Below are 17490 nucleotides of genomic sequence, written 5' to 3' on the forward strand. Positions count from 1 at the left end.
ATCGTCATTGACGTGTACAAATTATTACCCTCAGGAAATTTGAGAAATGTGAAAAAAAAAAATTTAAGAAGTTCGTTACAACGATCTGCATGTTGACGTTATCAAATCACCTTAACCTTTTTTTATTTGTTTATTTATTATAATAATTTTAGACCTTGGGATCGATTACAGTTGTCATAAAACTTACTTAATGAACTCTCTTTCCTTCCGTCTCCTTTTTTCTTTCCTCCTTTTTTCCTTTCTCTTTTATGTTCTTTCAGCTTTTCTTTTCTCTTTTTTCTTTTATGAGTAAATGTCTTACATATTATGTGTTTAAATGTTATATAACTTAATATTAAGAGTTTTGTATCATGACCTCCCTCCTTACAGGCCATGGAGCTTTTTTTGGGGTTTGAGATTGTGCTATTGAATGGTTTTTGTTATTTTTTTTGAAATCTTATCTTATCTAATCCAATTTATATCATCGTCATATGTGGGAAAACGAATGTCCAACCTAGGAGGGCTTTACTTCTAATTGCATTCTTTTAAAGAATACAGCCGATCAATTCGATGTAACTCACACTACTCAATCCTGATCGATGATAGTAATTTATAAGTAAGCAGCAGAGAACACAACTTCAGACCTACAATGATGGATCTGAAAATGATAACAATGTTTCATCGTATGTTCGCCTCTCGATTAGATGAGCTATTAGGCTGCAAATTTGTAATTGGTAGGTCAAGAAGCTTAATAATGAATTGATAGCTTTGATCACCGTATAACACCAATTTTAATTTGTATATAAGTAGATCATAAGGATAAGTGAACAGTTGGGGTTCATGCATGTAATGGAAGTATGATCTGGGAATATGTTAAAAAGAGCTAAAAAAAATCTTGATCATAACGTATTTTCAACCTTAGATATTGCCATCAAGAAGAGAAGAAACATACTACCGACTGAATCATATACAGTGTTTTGAGAAAATAATTTGATTAATATGACGATAAATTTTCGTTTCCAACGAATAAGTTACTACTACACATTTTTTCTATATATACTTCAACTTTTGCTTCCTTTATTAAGAGTTTTTTTCATTCCAAGTAGAAACATTCTCAGACTGTACAAAACGTTTGACTGAAAATATGCTCAGCCAAAGCCCAATCAAAAATGTAGGGAGGTTTTCTAAACTTGAGAGCCTTTTCTACAAAAACATGGTGACGCTAAATACTACTACTACTACTACTAACAACTCACTGCAGCTCCAACCTGCCTGAGGTCAACACAGCTACGCACACTCCGCTCTATACATCGCTAAATTTTATTTTTCTTTGTCGTGTTTTGTTAGTTCGGCTTTAAATCTTCTATGCGTCATTTAGACAAGAAGAGGGAAGAAGGAAGAAAATTTGATGAAGCTAAAATTTTAGAAATTTGGAAAATTTGATTATAGAAGGCTTGGAAAAATTACTTCCTCCATAGGACCCCAATGGGTGTTGGGGATATTTGCTTGTAAGTCAGACTCTCTTAGATTTCTTACAGACCACTGTTTTGTTTTAAAGGGGTACGGTACTTGTATGATAAACGCCCTACCGTCCAAGTTGTTCATTCATTGACATATTATAGAACAGTTTTTTTTAGTTAGTTTTTTTCAGCTTAGCGTGAGACAAGACAAAGATTTGTGACAGAATAGATGGAAAATATGTAATAAGAGCTAAATATTTGCCCATTAGGGGGTGGGGGTAAAGTATTTGGACAGTGGGAAGTTAGAAAACAGTTCTACATAGTATGCCAAATAGTTGTACCTGACACATGAGGCATGCAGATCCGCTATACTTCATCCCCTCCCCCATAATGTGCAAATATATGGCCTAAATTTGTTTCTAAAGTATTATATTTTTGTCTTACTTTTTAATATTTCATTAGGATTGAGTGTCAGAGAAACATATTAGAAGAACATTAGATAGGGCGTAACCTATATCATACAAGTACTAGGGGTACTTACGTATTACCCCAACCCCATCCAAGAAGTGAAGTTGGGTTAATCATAATGAAATATACCAAAATATGATGAAAATATAATACTTCAGAAACAAAATTATGGAAACTACAACAGAGAATTATGGAAAGCAGGCCGCGCAGAATGCAATACGTTAAGTAAATTAAATAAAAAAACAAGTTTTTTAACTGAAAATAAGGAGCGACATTAAAACTTAAAATGAATAAAAATTATTCCTTATATGAAAGGGGCTATCCCCCTCTCAACGCCTCACTCTTTACGAATTGTATTTACGAATGTTTGCATTAGTAAAAAATATACGTAACTTACGAATTAAATTACGTAACGAACTTCTATATTCGTATATTTTTATTACGTATGTTAGGGGGGCTCACCCCGTAGCGTAAAGAGCGAAGTATTGACTAGGGGGTGAATCCAATCATATTCGTAATAGTTTCTGTTCGTTTTAAGTTTTGATGTTGAAAAATTTCAGTTGAAAAGTTTTTCAGTTGAAAACTTGTTTTTTTATTTAAATTCTGATCATTTTTTAAACAATGCTGGGAAATCTGGCACCCCCTTCATAGCAATTTCTCTTCCCCCATGAAAACCTCCTCCATGGAACGATCCCCTCACGTATACCCCGATCCATCCCCTCACTACCAGAAAATACCCCCAATTTTCCTGGGGTATTTTCTGGGAGTATTTTCCGAGGGAGTATTTTCCCGGAGGGGTATTTTCCGTGGGGGTATTTTCAGGGGTGTAATTGCCAAGGGGGGGGGGGTAAACGCCGGCCACCCATGTTTTTACATGCCGGATGTTTCCCATAGATTGCATTTCAAATGCTGGGTGAGGCATCTCAGAACCAGGCGGCAAAGCAATGCCTAACAAACTGGGTCCGTACCCTGGGTGGTGATGGCTATCATAAGGGAATTCTGGTGGTGGCTAGGTTAGAAAGGAATAAGGTCTCTAAGTCAGTTATGAGGCCGTCCGTTATGATAGTTTCTAAATTAGTTCTCTATGGGATTAGTCGTTGATATTTCGGTCATCATTCAAGTTCACTTTGTATGTAAACAAATGAGGCCGTTAAAACCTTCTACGAGGCCGTCAGTTATGAGGGTGTTGAAATAAGTTTTGTTAATGTAACGATTTTTTTAGTGTATGAGATTAGTCAACTCTGCTTCAGTAATTTTTTAGGTACACCTGAATAGTTAGGTAAATAAGCGCCCATTTCCACAAGGTTTGTGCATTTTATGGTAAAAACACGAAAACTGGCACACATATGTAGAAAAATGCAAAGAATCTGAAAGGGGGCAGAACCATATTTTCTGAGCGCGTTTTTCCGCATTTCACCACGTTTTTCCGCACGGAAAATGGTGTATTTTTGAAATTGAAGGATTTAGACGTTTGAAGGGTCGTGCTGATTCTGAACATATGCCCACTTTTAAATCCTTTCTGAGTTATCGCCATTTTCATCATCGCGAGTCGTACTCTTTTCTGTATACTGAGGTATTAGATGCGCTTAGGGTATCTTTCACGGCTAAATCGAGTATGCTGGGTCTGAAAATGTGCTTACTATTAAAATCAGCCATCCGTTACTGAGTTATCATCACTTTCATTATCGCTGGGGGTAGGCTATCTTTCATAGTTCTACATTATAAATTCTGTTTCACCTTAATGTGCAAGTGTTGACTGTGGTCTGAATGAATGGACCATTTGCGGGTTTAAAAACGCGACTCAAAATACCTCATATCGATAGTAGGTTTAACAAAGAAAAGAAGAAAATCCACGTGGCACGTACTTTTTAAAGAGAAAGCGTATGAGAAGAGAACAAGTAACGTACAATTTACCTTTAATAAGTGATGTCTTCTTTTCAAGCACGAGAACCAGCCTTTTCCACCTTCCTTGTCCGAGTACGGCAAGCTACGATTTGGAAACAAATCTAACATGGTTGACTGTTTGACGGCAGAGCTTGAAGAGCCACTGCTCAGCAGTCTCCCAACCGTCGACTCAATTGTACTAGAAGGGTCCTTTCTAGTACACCTCATCGCTCCTAAGCCTAAAATTAGTTTCGGTGAATACGCTCGCTCGAACTTCGCTACCTACATTAGAAAGCAACAGTCCCAAACCGACACTCAAAGGATTGTTCTAGTCTTTGATATCTACACTGACAACAGCCTAAAATACAGAGCGCGCGAACCCAGAGGAAATTCGTCTTATGCCGTGAAAATCACAGACCAAACCCCCGTTCCTTGGATGGACTGGTGTGGTTTTTAGAAATCAACTGAGAACAAGAGTCGATTCTTCCATTTTTTGGTGACCATGGTAGTCCAGGAATTGCAAGACATTTTTGTAGTGGACACTCTTTGAGACAAAGTTATTTCAACGCGCGATATCACTTTTCGCAAAGGGCTCACACTTACCAACCACGAAGAAGGTGACACTTGTGTGGTGCTCCATGCCTTTCATCAGACCCAGTGTGATTATAACTTCATAGCCATCAGAACTGTAGATTCTGATGTAGTTGTGATTGCAATAGCTTTATTCCAGCTGCTTCAGATTGAAAACCTGTTTGTCATCTATGGGCATGGAGCAATGACGAAAATACTGCCCATTCACGATATTACTTGTCGTCTAGGACCTGACAGGTCTCGCATCCTTCTCTTTCTGCATGCCTTCTCTGGATGTGGTACGACTTCTTCTTTTGCTTTTCATGGAAAGCATGGTGTTTGGAAGACCTGGAAAGCCGTGGAACCCATTCTTCCGACTTTCATTACTCTAAGTACACCAGGAGCCCCGCTCGTAGATTGTTACTTTACAGACATCCAACGATTCGTCGTCGTTCTTTTCGGAAAATCAAGCGGCTTGTCTAAAGTGAACATTCTGCGGAAGGAGCTTTTCACACGAGAAATAGCCTGAATGGAAAGACTGCCCCCAACAGCAGCTGCTCTTGAGCAGTATACCAAACACGTTTACTTGCAGGCCCAGCCAAGGGCATCATCGTGTTGTCTGGAACTTTCCCCACTGGATCCAGGTTTATACGGCTGGGTGAAGCATGATGGAAGCTGGGAGCCTTTCTGGACTAAACTTCCTAAGACAGCAAAAATTTGCAAAGAACTGTTCAAATGTGACAGCACAACAAAGTGCGAAAACAGGCGCAAATGTGCAAAAGCTTCCCTTAAATGTACAGATCTCTGTTCGTGCAAGGGTTGTGATAATCAATGCAATCAATAGTACACTTTTTGTAGCTTTCAAACAGTTCGTGGTAACGAACTGTAAGTAAGGAGCGACCCGGCTCAATGGTATCCGAAACTCTAAAACACGGAATTTTGATACCAATAGATACATCAAAAGAATCAAATTTTAATTCTGATTTGAAATATATAAGTTTCATCAAGTTTAGTCTTACCCCTTAAAAGTTACGCGCCTAAGAAAATTTGGCTAATTTTCGAAAAAAGGGGGGAAGACTCCCTAAAAGTTATAAAACCTTAGTGAAAATCACACTATCAAATTCAGCGTATCAGAGAACCCTACTGTAGAGGTATCAAGCTCCTATCTACAAAAATGTAGAATTCTGTATTTTTTACCAGAAGAAAGATCACAGACGCGTGTTTATTTGTTTTTTTTCCCCAGGGGTGATCGTATCGACCCAGCGGTTCTAAAATATCGTGGGAGGGCTCATTGGAACGAAAATTAAAAGTTCTAGTGCCCTTTTTAAGTGACCAAAAAAATGGAGGGCATCTAGGCCCCCTCGCACGCTCATTTTATTCCCAAAGTCACCTGATGAAAATTTTGAGATAGCCATTTTGTTCAGCATATTCGAAAATATTATAAGTCTGTCTTTTAGGATGACTTAATCCCCCGAAGTTCCCGGGAGGAGGGCTGAAAGTTATGAACTTTACCCAATGTTAACATATATCATTGGTCATAGGGAAGTATACAGTACAACCGTTTTCAGGGGAGATTTTTCCTGATAGTGGGGGGGGGGGTCGATAGGTATGTAGGTGGTAATTTCCAAGAATTTCGTTTTAATTGGGCACGGATCAATTTTATGAATGGGACGCTGGATTTCCAAGCATTATTTAAAAAAAGATAAGAAATTAAATATAAAAGAACAAGTTTTTCAACTGCAACAGCAGCAACATCAAAACTTAAAATGAACAGAAAATATTACATATATGATTGGGTTCACCCCCTAGTCAATACCTCACTCTTTAAGCCAGAGATTTTTTATTACTTTCATAAGAGCTATTTATTCTAATTAACGGCCTTTGTGATTAAGCGGTCAGTTTTAAAGAATTGGAACAAAATTCGAACTTTCGCTTAAAGAGCAAGGTATTGACTAAGGGGTGAACCCCCTAATATACGTATTAAAAATTTATGAACATAGAAGTTTGTTACTTAAATTAATTCGTAAGTTAAGTATATTTATTACTAATAAAAACGTTCGTAAATAAAATGAAACAAGTTTCGAGAAAGCCATTTAACCAAATAAAAGTAAATTAATATGAAAATTTTGTTTTAATTATTCTTGTACTGTGAACCAAGATCAAAACCTGCATTTATTCAAAAACGTTCAAAAATTAAATGAAAAAAACAAGTTTTTTAACTGAAAGTAAGGAGCGACATTAAAACTTAAAACGAACAGAAATTATTCCGTATATTAAAGGGGTTGTCCCCTCCTCAACGCCTTGCTCCTTACGCTAAAGTTTGACTTTCTCACAACTCAATTTTTTTTAAACAATAAAAAACTTTAGCGTAAAGAGCAAGGAGTTGAGGAGGGGACAGCCCCTTTAATATACGGAATAATTTCTGCTCGTTTTAAGTTTTAATGTCTCTCCTTACTTTCAGTTAAAAAAAACTTGTTTTTTTTATTTAATAATTGTCAGAAGGCGATTTCGACCGGTATCCTGACCTTGAGAACCTCGTTTTCTTTTTTAGCATCCTTTATGATGAAAAAAGTCAAAATTGGCAATTTCATTCCTATGATACATGTGATTGTTTAAGCATTTTGAAATACCTGAAGTAGTTTACTATTCTACATTTTATCATCATAACAGTATGCTTCTTACGTCCGAAGTTCCTTGAGTCGAGCTGTTTGAGTTGAATAAATGATTTATTTTTTTTTTTACTGTAAGCTTATTGAAGAGATCTGAAACGGTAATTAATTACTTACAATCCTAAAAACGAATGATATCCTTCGGAATGTTATAAGGAGGGTATGAGTTCTTGTTAGAGTATGGCATAGAAACTGTGGTTATGAAACTGATCCGATTGCATGTATAACCACATTTTTGGAATCGAGAGACTTAAATTAGCCAGAAAAAAGATTTTTAACTGGGTCATCGCTCATTCTCAAAATTCGCGTTTGTTTTCTTCAGGCGGAAAAATGCAAAGTAGCGTGGAACCGCGGAGACAAATTTGAATTGGCGACTTAGTCAATTCTTAACATTTTCCGTAACATGTTCACCAGTTTCTATCCGATTACGATGAAATTTACAAAGTCAGAAAGCGGAAATTACTCAGAAGTGCATGGAGCGTAGTGATGAAAATGATGATAACTCAGCAACCAGGAGTAGGACGAAAAAAGTTAGCACATTTTTGGGATCAAGAGAGACAAATTAATCATAAACGATCCTCGGATGAGAAAAATTTCCCACTCTGAAAATCAGTTATTTTTTCCCGCGCGGAAAAACGCAAAAGGGCGCGATAATCGCGTCGGAAAATGTGGTCCTGCCCCCAGTCAGATTCTCCATATTTTCTGCACATGTATGCCAAATTTCATGCTTTTATTATAAAATGCACAAACCTGACGCTTATGTACCTAACTAGAAGCCACTATGTAAAACATGAGGCCGTCAGTTGTGGGGGTGTTGAAATATATTCTGGTAACGTTAAGTTTTCTTGCTGTGTGAAGTTTGTCCATTCAATTCAATTGTTATGGAAGCGCACCTTGAACCAGTATATTAAACATGAGGCCGTCAGTTGTGGGGGTGTTGGAATCTGTATTGGCGAGATTAAGACTTTCTTGATAAATACGATTTTTTAATTATACTTCAGTCATTATTGAAGTATACTTTGAACAAGTGCGGAAAAAAACTTAGAAGAGTACGGTAATTAAATATAAATAAGAAATATTTGACAAAATATATTCAGCATTTAAATACCTAAAAACTTAATATTTGTCACTGTCTTCTTAATTTCAGAAGTACATTGATTGAAGGTGTCAATATATGGCGGATAATACCAAATAAAAGATGAGCTTAGACATGTTCACAGCAGTAACTCCTATTACCGCTACTACCAATCATTGCACCAGGCTGCGTGAGGTCAGCACAGATTTGCATGCTCCTGTTCACCCCAGTCTGTTCAAAGCTGCACGCTTTAGTCCCACCATGAAATTCGGTCCTCTTTAAGTTATTCTATCTTTTGACCTTGTCCGAACCCCGTTCGATGACGTCCAGGTTTTGAACTTAATGTGAAGATTTAAAGGCTTCCATTTTCTTAGGAAAATTTGTGCTAAGAATAAAAAATGATTCAGGGACGAGGAATCCATAGTAACGATTGAGAAAAGGGTATTTTACTTCATTCAAGGTGGTTTTGACTTTAGTGCTTTAAGCAACACACTTTCAAACTTCTTAAAATGTTTTAGTTTTAACGTTGACCTATGGTTGTTCACGATCAAATGAAAACACAATAAAGTAGAAATAAAGTAGATAAAAAAACAACTAGACTCCTGAAATAAAGCTTTACTGTATGCTCGATGTGAGGCTATCTCATCAGTAAGCTGTTGTAGTGGAGTATTTTTGTTTTTACTTTTCTTGGGTAATTGATCGTATTCCACTTTATCGAGGGGAAGGCTAATGTAGGATAATTCTTGTAGGCTAATGTAGGCTAATTCTTGGTAGTCATTTTTTTTATCTTGCCTTACAGTTAGAAAAAATAAGGAAAGTTCACAGCCAGTGAAAACAGGGGAAACTCTAGATATTCCAACCGAGACCTTCACTCAGTTGTTCTCACCAGAGGAAAAATTAAAATATAGTGTGAAGTGAAGTCCATAATAGGAAACAGAAAACAAACCTTTAAAACAAAAATTGAGATGTGTTTTCTCGAGCTTATTGCGCTTTTTCTTTCATACCACCGGCAGATGTTGCTAAAGGCCCATTCACAATGAGATTTTACTAGTATCGAGACTTGACTAGCACTAACTTGAGCCAAACATACTTTTCATAGAATTCTCTGAGCCAATCAAAAAATTTTACGAAAAATCTGATTGGCTGAAATTTGTGCTAGCTAGATCCTGGTATTAGTAAAATCTCACTATGAATGGACCTTAAAAGATTTGAAGCAGGCAAAACGGAATATCTAGGTGCGCTTCTCTAATCAGATTGAGTGATAACCGTTCGTTTCTACCCTTCTCGGCAGATACCTGGTGCCCGTTCATCTACTCGCGTATTGTAATGCTTTTTCTATATTATCTGGTTTCTATTCACGAAATAGATCTATGGAGCTCTTTAGCCCAGATCTATGGAGTCCTGTAACATTTAACTTCGTTAAAATGTTTATCAAACTTTTTCAAATGTTTTAAAAAGCAATGGATTGTACATTTGTTGCACTCATAAATAATTCCAGCATAGAACCAAAAGACTTTAGAACAACCAGTGGTAATTAAGGGGGAGGGCTGACACCTATTAAACGGAATTTTTTCTTTCAGCTTTAAGTTTAATACTGCTCTTACTTTCATTCGAAAAAAATTAGTTTTCTTAATTCGAAAAAAATTTGTTTTCTTAATTTAAAAAAATTTGTTTTCTTAATTTAAAAAAATTTGTTTTCTTAATTTATGAAATATAGAATGAAGTTTAAAGTTATGAGTTTCATGCTAAAGAAAAAGAGTTTTGGGTTTGACTTAAAATAGAGTGTAGACAGAAAAAAATAAAGACAGAGAAAAATAAACCCTTAGAAAAATTAAATATAGAGGGAAGAAAAAAAATGAACTCTCTAGAAAGCATTCAGCGTTAAAATTTTTCAGGCTTTGAAAGTTGAAAATCCTTCCTGTACTTTTCCTTGTGTGCTATCAGAATCTCTTGTTCTTAACTACTGAAAATATGAACTTCCAGAATGAGCATAAAAAAACTTGAAATTGACATGAGACTTGCTAAGAGCACTCATGTTTAGGCTGTCATTTTCTTTGTAAGCTATCTTTATGATGAATTTTATGGCTTGTGTAATCCTAACAATTGCACTATTACACACAATTATGGTTGTAAGCGATGTGAATGTGGTCAGCTGATGACATCAAAATACAAAGGGTCATACGGAAGACCAAAATGAAAGCTTCAAATTTGCTAAATTTTTGATTGAAAAATATAGAAAATTTTGAAATCTTTTAAAATCACACTGTAGAATCCTGTTTTTTTTGTGTTTTTTGTGCAACTGAGGTTAACTATCCATTGGATATCTATTTCCTTACGAAGAACGAACTAAAAAGTGTTAAATTGAGAACTTCAAAAAGTGTTAATATGAATATTCTAATATTCTTCAACATAATTTCCAAGAAAAACGGACTAGAAGGACTTTTAGGTTCCTAGAATGAATATGAAGCCGAAGAAATAGACGATATCCAAGAACATTAATTCATTTCATCGCCCGTTCTGTATGCCATTGTATCTGCCAAAAATTTGATTTCGGATTTCTTTGCTTTGAATGGACTAAAAAGCCATTGTAAATTTTTTTTTTTTTTTTTTTTTTTTTTTGTTTTTTTTTTTTTTTTTTAGCGAATATGGTCTGCTCATGAAATCAGACATACAAAGTGTCACACAGACGACCAATTTATGTTCCCTACATTTTTTCAGTTGGAAAAACGTAAAAAATTGAAATATTTGAAAATGACCATTTAAAATCCTTAGGATCTTAGCTGCCGAAATTCAAAAGACCTTATTTAACATGTTGATTAACTGAGGTTTACTGTCCAATGGGTTTCAAAGTGGTTTAGGAAGAACGCACATAAAAACTAATCGATTAAAAACTTTTAAAAAAATGTTAATACTTGAAGATTTCCAAGCCAACTTTAGAAGTAAAAAGGCAGCAGAAGACTCTGGCATGGGCGCCCATATCGGGGGAGGGCAGAGGGGGGCTCCCGCCCCCCCTCCCTCCTGGATAAATGATGATGCCATATATTATATATTTTTGTTTTGATATTGCTATCATACAGCACTGGAAGTGTCGATTAAACCAGCTAAGCCCCCCCTAAAATTCAGCTTATGGGCGCCAATGGACTCTGGGACTTAGAGTTGGTTACCCTATTCATTGTTTATGGCGCTGATGTATCAAGTGGTGACATCTGTAAAACTATTTGACATATATTAACATTTATCCTTGTTTAAAAATGCTGCATTTGCTTTTGTTTTCCCATACAACAGTAATTTCAAGTTCCAAATTCACAGAACTTGCTTGTTTTTACTAAGGGACCATGTTTTTTAATTTTGGAACAACTTTTCGTTCTTTAAAACTTATAATATGACTTTTGAAATCTTGTTATGATAATTATCAAATACTGATAGAAATAAAGGAATGCAAAAGAAGTAGAACAGGTCTAAAGAAGGGCAATCCCTTCTTGTGTATTTCTTTCTATATTCTCTGATTTGACAGGACAATGCTGATCTCCATTTCACGAGTAGACTACTTAACCATACTGTTGGGAAAAAAGGTCTATTTTTCTTGTAATTTAAATCATTTTTACTCTTCCAATTCTTTTGTGGACACTCCCAGGCGCAAACTTTAGCTCTAGTAAAACCAGTAATTGTGGCCTAAACAACAAATTCATTATCCAGCTACTGCAGTAGCTGGATTAACAAATGAAATGACATAATTTTTATACAATCCTAAAAAGAGCTTATCCCAGATTTGCCTCTCAATTACTTGGACTATCTATCTTGGCTTTTCCTACACTTAGCCATGTCTTGATGCCTAAGTCTATCTATCATCCATCCATAGGTCATTCATAGGCCAGAACTAATGTAGATAGTCATAGAATTAAGTGATGAAAGATTGGATTGATTTTTGGTTGTCGCGTGACGGACAATGTCCACTGGACTTGTAACACATGGGTGCATTGTAACCCTTGGGTTGCCAAATTCAGCCGTCTTATTATACAAATTTTGAAGGGGATACTTCTTTGCCTAAAAATTTTATTTCAATGATTTCTTCCTTCCTTTGATGGCCTACAATCGGATACTGTCAAATGTCAAAAAAGACGGGGTCATTCAAAAAACTCCTTGCAGGTAACCTATGACCGAGATCTGTTGACAGCTGAGACTTCGTTAGTACCGCAATGGGAAGACTTCATTGCTGAAGAGCTGCTTTAGGACGATTGAAGAGGCTTCTTCGACGCCGTAGGTGCTGGCAGGGGGGAGGGGAGCAAAGGGGGCCATGGCCCCCTGGAATTTAGACCAGAGTAGGAAGAAAATAGAAGTGTGACTACTAATCAAAGAAAAATAATTTCTTATTTTGTTTTGTCTTTAATAACTACTATGAAACTTGTTCAGAATCTCATTATATATATATATATATATATATATATATATATATATATATATATATATATATATATATATATATATATAGCGTCGTGCCCTACCAGTAGTAAGTTTGGTCTTGGTTTTTGTTTGTCTCTGTACTCAGGTGTCAATATCATGATAATAAAATAGGAAAAATTGTCACAGTCCAGTCTACAATTTGTAATCCTTCTCTAGATTGCAACCGGCTCAATACGGCAGATTTTTAACTTTTGCAAAAGCTTTTACCCGGAACTATAGCTGCTTAGTCGACAGTATGCCGAACAGGAGATTTACGGAAGTTGTCTTCTTTCAATGGTACTATAGTGACAATAGCTTGTCAACGACTTTGACATAGTAGCTAACTCGTTAAAACTCAAAAATGATACTTAACTGGTCAATGATATACTTTTTTGCAGTTTTTTTTTTACCAGAAAATTCATTTCTCCTCCAATCTCCACTATTATGGTATGTGGTTCCCCCCCCCCCTGGAAAATTTGCTGCCTGGTTTTATGCCAGGTTCAGGACTTTGCTGCACACTCTTTTCAGATTATTATTCTAGGGGATAATCAGTAGCGTCAATTCATGAAAATGGGGGGGGGGCTAAATAAATGTTTCCAGAATCTAGTGGGGCAAGTTTATAGTTATTTCAGTTTTTTCCAGTACAAATACCGTAAAACATATTTTTCAATGAAAATACCTTCCCCAAAAATTACATTTTTAATCTACGCGGGGGGCAAAAATTCTGGGGTTTGCAAGCCCCGTGTCCCTTCCCCATTGTGTCTGATGTGTTTTCTAAAATAGCAACCATCCCTTGCTCCCTAATAGCTGCCCTAGAGGTTATATTGGTAAATCGCTATGAAAATCTCCTCTATAGTGTTTTTGAACCTTTCTAATTTTTTGTACTTCCAGTTGCACTTTATGATAGCTTTGTTTTTTAAATAGTGTCTTATTCTTATACAGGGGCAAATCTCCAGCACTTTTATTGGGGGGGGGGCAAGAGAGGTCTATATCCGGATAGTCAAGGGGCATGGAATATATAATAATTTTTTCTCCACGTCATTGGGGGGCAACTGCCCTGCCTTGCCCCCCTACCCCCAAACGACTGCATTATTCCTACAGGTATAAAATACAACTTAGTATTGTTAAGAAAAGAAGAAAAATTCCTAGAACTATGGTAAGTTATAGAAGTGAGCAGATTTCATGGAAATAACTTTTCATATATTCTACCAAATTTGAGCTCAATCATGTAGTGATTATTTAGTTCTTTTACAAGAAAATGTTCTTTAGTGTTGTGATTTAATAATAACCTGAATTATTCTTTGAGATTACTTAACTGTTTTTGGTCCTACCTTTCATTTGAATTAAAATTTCAGAAATAGAAACAAAATGAAGGTCCCTTTTTGTGCCCAAAGAAATGCCTTCCTGAGGCAAGCTGAAAATATAATTTAAGAAGCGGAGGCTTGGGTTTGAAATTTTTTGTTTGTCAGAAACGGATCGTGCTTCAATGATAAGGCATTTTGGTCCTCGAAAGGGTATGATCATCTTATTTACCACCTCCCTCTTTTTTGGCCAGAAAAAAAAGGATTCGAAATGTATAATTGACTTCTTTTCAGGGCATAAAGAAGAGGTAAATTCATCTTATATCATACACAAGGATATGTCCAGGGGGGGGGGCTAGAGGGTTTGATGCCTGTTTTTGTAATCCCCTTCCCCCCTCAAAGAAAATACCCTACCCCACCCCCCAACCCCCCCCCCCCCCAAAAAAAAATACAGATACGGCTCAGATCGTGGAAATGATTTCTTTGTATATCCTTATACAGGGGCGGATCCAGGATTTTTAGTGGGGGGCACAAAATAGGTTGATCCGAAAAAAGAATTTAGGGGGGAGGGGGCGCAAAATAGGTTGATCCGATAAGCTTGCGTTAGGAGCAAGTTTAATTAATGCAAACTTGAGTTAATTAAGTAAATTACACTACTTTAGACTACGCTAGGGGGGCGCCCCCCTCTGAATCCGCCACTGTCCTTATATATCTATAGCCTATAACTGAGTCTTTCTATAACTTTATAGAAGAGCATATATGGTAGCTGGAGATTTGTAACTCCTTAATTTGGCTTCAATTTGGTGTGTAAAGAAGAAATAAAGACAAAGGTAGAGGTAAAGGTAGTAGGAAGAGAGTTAAAGAAGAGGTTATTTGCGATAGTAGTCATTATTACTTTAGAAAGAGTATTAATTGGAGAATTTTTTGAACATTTTTTCTTCTATCTGATTTCTGTGTTACAATGCAAATTTACGGATAATTCTCCAGATGATAGAGTTCATGATGAGAGCTCAACGAACTTTAGCATCCCCTTAACATACGAGGTCAGATGTTCAAGAGCACGGTAATTCAAATCAGAAAGTGTAAAATTGATTTTGGGAATAACAATTTGTTTATAGTAACTTAATAAAAAACTCACAATTGTTAAACAGAAAAATGAAAGTTTAAAATAGATTCAAGAAGCATAAAATCCTGATTGTAGCAGCAAAGGTATGTTTGGCTATCACACATGCAATCACGTATTTGTAGAGTAATGACTTGCAAAGCTCTGCTGCAGGGGCGTAGTTGGCTATGGGGCAGGGGAACAACTGCCCTCTCTGGACCCCGGTTTGCCACTTCAGCTGAAATTTTGTTTTTTCAAAAATCTTGTCAAAACTAAGATAAGCCTGAACAATTTAAGCATCCAGAGAAACAGGTCAGTTTTCTTTAGTATATATTTGCCTTTATGGTACTATATGGCTTATTTTTAATTTTTAACTGTCATTTTCATTTGACTTGGAAGAATTGGCTCCAACCCCTCCGCCCCAGGCTTTTGATGAAATTATGACATTGCTCTGTCGCCACAACATATCACATTGTTAGTTCCAGAAAATAATGAACATAGACTGTGGTATCATACCTGGCTTCCTTCTTGGCTAGATTCCTTTGGTAACAGACCAAACCGAGCAGCTCCACTTGAAGGAAGAAATTTTTGTCCTCGATGAATTGGTTGTTTTGCGATTATTTCTACATTTTTGCCGGTAATCACTGTATCAAACACATCTGGCATGAGTATCCAAGTGTCTGCTGTTTCTAAGGTTTTAGACAATTGAAGCTTATGCTGTAGTAGCTGATTGTGAAGCAAAATTCTTTGGTTTAACAAGGTCTCTTGATGAAAATGCATATCTAGCCGAAGTAATATTTCTTTATTGTGGTCTATCGGTGGCTTCAGCCACTGACCATATGGCCATAGAGGTGGCCTCAAAGTTTCCTGTAAGGGTAACATTGGTGGTGGTATCATAGCCGGTAAGCTGGGTACAAACCCAGGAAAACACAAGTTCATATTGTCTATTGTCTGCTTGTCACCACGAGACTACCCATAATCAGAGAAGAAGCTACCATGGTAGCATACGATCGTTTCTGAGATCTGATTTGTCGGTAGTTAGATACTACCCGTGGCAGGAGGTGTGTCTTAAGAAGGTTTGTTTGAAGATCTTGACTGCTGATAGCTCGCGCTTGAACGTAAGTGATAGACGAACTGTCTACAGTCCATTACATTGAAGGAGTGGTATTTCTCATAATCATTGATTCGGTGATGCTTCCAGAAAACCGAAGTGATACACTTCAGTAATTGTAATCCTCATGAGTGGGTTCACAAAACCGGAGCGTACGATAGGGGGCCTTCCGGCGGGTGTTTCTCTCTCTCATAATCTGTATATTTTGGCGGTTTCTTACGATTTTCTCTTTTTCAAACAATTCTCCTTTTTGATTTTTTTTTTAATTTAGCCTGTCTTCCAAAAAGCTCGGCCTTTCTCAAAAAAATTCCTGCGTACATGCTTCTTGCTAAAGCTGAAAAATAAAAAGATGGGCTGGTTTCTGAGGCAATTTGCAATAATGAATCTGCATGACAGTTAAGGCCGCATCGATGGGGGGGGGGTACTGGGTTTGAACCTCCACCCTGAGAGTTTCGTCTGACTTGTAAAACCGTAACAAAAATACATAAAAACATTAACCAAACGTCTGACATTTACCTCCGAGATCTACCAATAAAATTTATTGTCCAGAGCCTGCTCCTCCTCCATTTGCAGCTAAAACGAGGCCATATTATAAGATAGGGGATTCACTCAGTGGTGCCAATTGAAGAAAATATAGGATGGTGGGAGGCAATGATTATTTTTTTCTTAATACAAACACGAAAAAAAGTTTTTTTCTAGGAAGGCAATTCCCCCCACTCCGACAACGGTATCCTATTCTTATATTATTCTCAAGCAATAATGTCAGATTATGTCGTAACCTCAATGCATTATATTGGACTTAAAAGCAAATAGTGTGTCCTATTCGGAATGGTTTAGTGACAAAAAATTCCTATCTTACTCTTCAGGGGCGTCATTTTTTTTTCGGGGAGGGGGTGAAGTTGCCCCTCCCCAATAATTGGAGAAAAACTGTTATGTAGACCTAACCCATGCCCAAGGCCGTATTCAAGGGATTTAGGGTGTTCGAACCCCTCCCCCTTGAGATGTTTGTCCGACTCGTAAAAACGTAACAAAATGAATATAAAAAAAAATTGATGCGTTTTTTGAAGTTTTTTGTACCCCCCCCCCTCAAAAAAAGAATCCTTTTATAACCCCACCCCCTACCCCTGAAAAAAAATAATCCTGGATACGGCCCTCCCCATGCTCCTTGGCTATCCGGATATGGACAAACTGTCCCATAATAAAAATGCTGGAGCTACGTCCCTGCCACTCGTCACACTCGTCCTTCAAGCATTGAATGTTTACCATTGTGCCAAGGGCTTCCTCAGAAGTTCCTCAAATATAACTTTCTTGCAAATATTTTTCCAGGAGGGAGAGGGGCAACTTTATAAAAAAGAGTTATTTTTTAGAAAATTATTGTAGCTTTTCCGTATATTACAGAATTTGAGAGGTTTAAAAACAAAACTTCTGCAA

General features: G+C 36.8%; 1 protein-coding gene across 1 annotated transcript in view; it reads right to left on the reverse strand.

The window, feature by feature from the left end:
* Positions 1-15896, reverse strand: part of LOC148950783 (uncharacterized) — an 89295-nt gene extending 73399 nt beyond the window's left edge. Inside the window, exon 1 of the mRNA XM_089090011.1 lies at positions 15465-15896. Coding sequence (XP_088946137.1) covers positions 15465-15887 — 423 coding nt within the window. The 5' untranslated portion in view covers positions 15888-15896. The remainder of the gene's footprint in view (positions 1-15464) is intronic.
* Positions 15897-17490: the final 1594 nt, after the last annotated feature.

Source organism: Artemia sp. Qi Xiang Cuo, chromosome 6 (genome assembly GCF_049724085.1).
Source record: "Artemia sp. Qi Xiang Cuo chromosome 6, ASM4972408v1, whole genome shotgun sequence".
NCBI lineage: Eukaryota > Metazoa > Arthropoda > Branchiopoda > Anostraca > Artemiidae > Artemia > Artemia sp. Qi Xiang Cuo.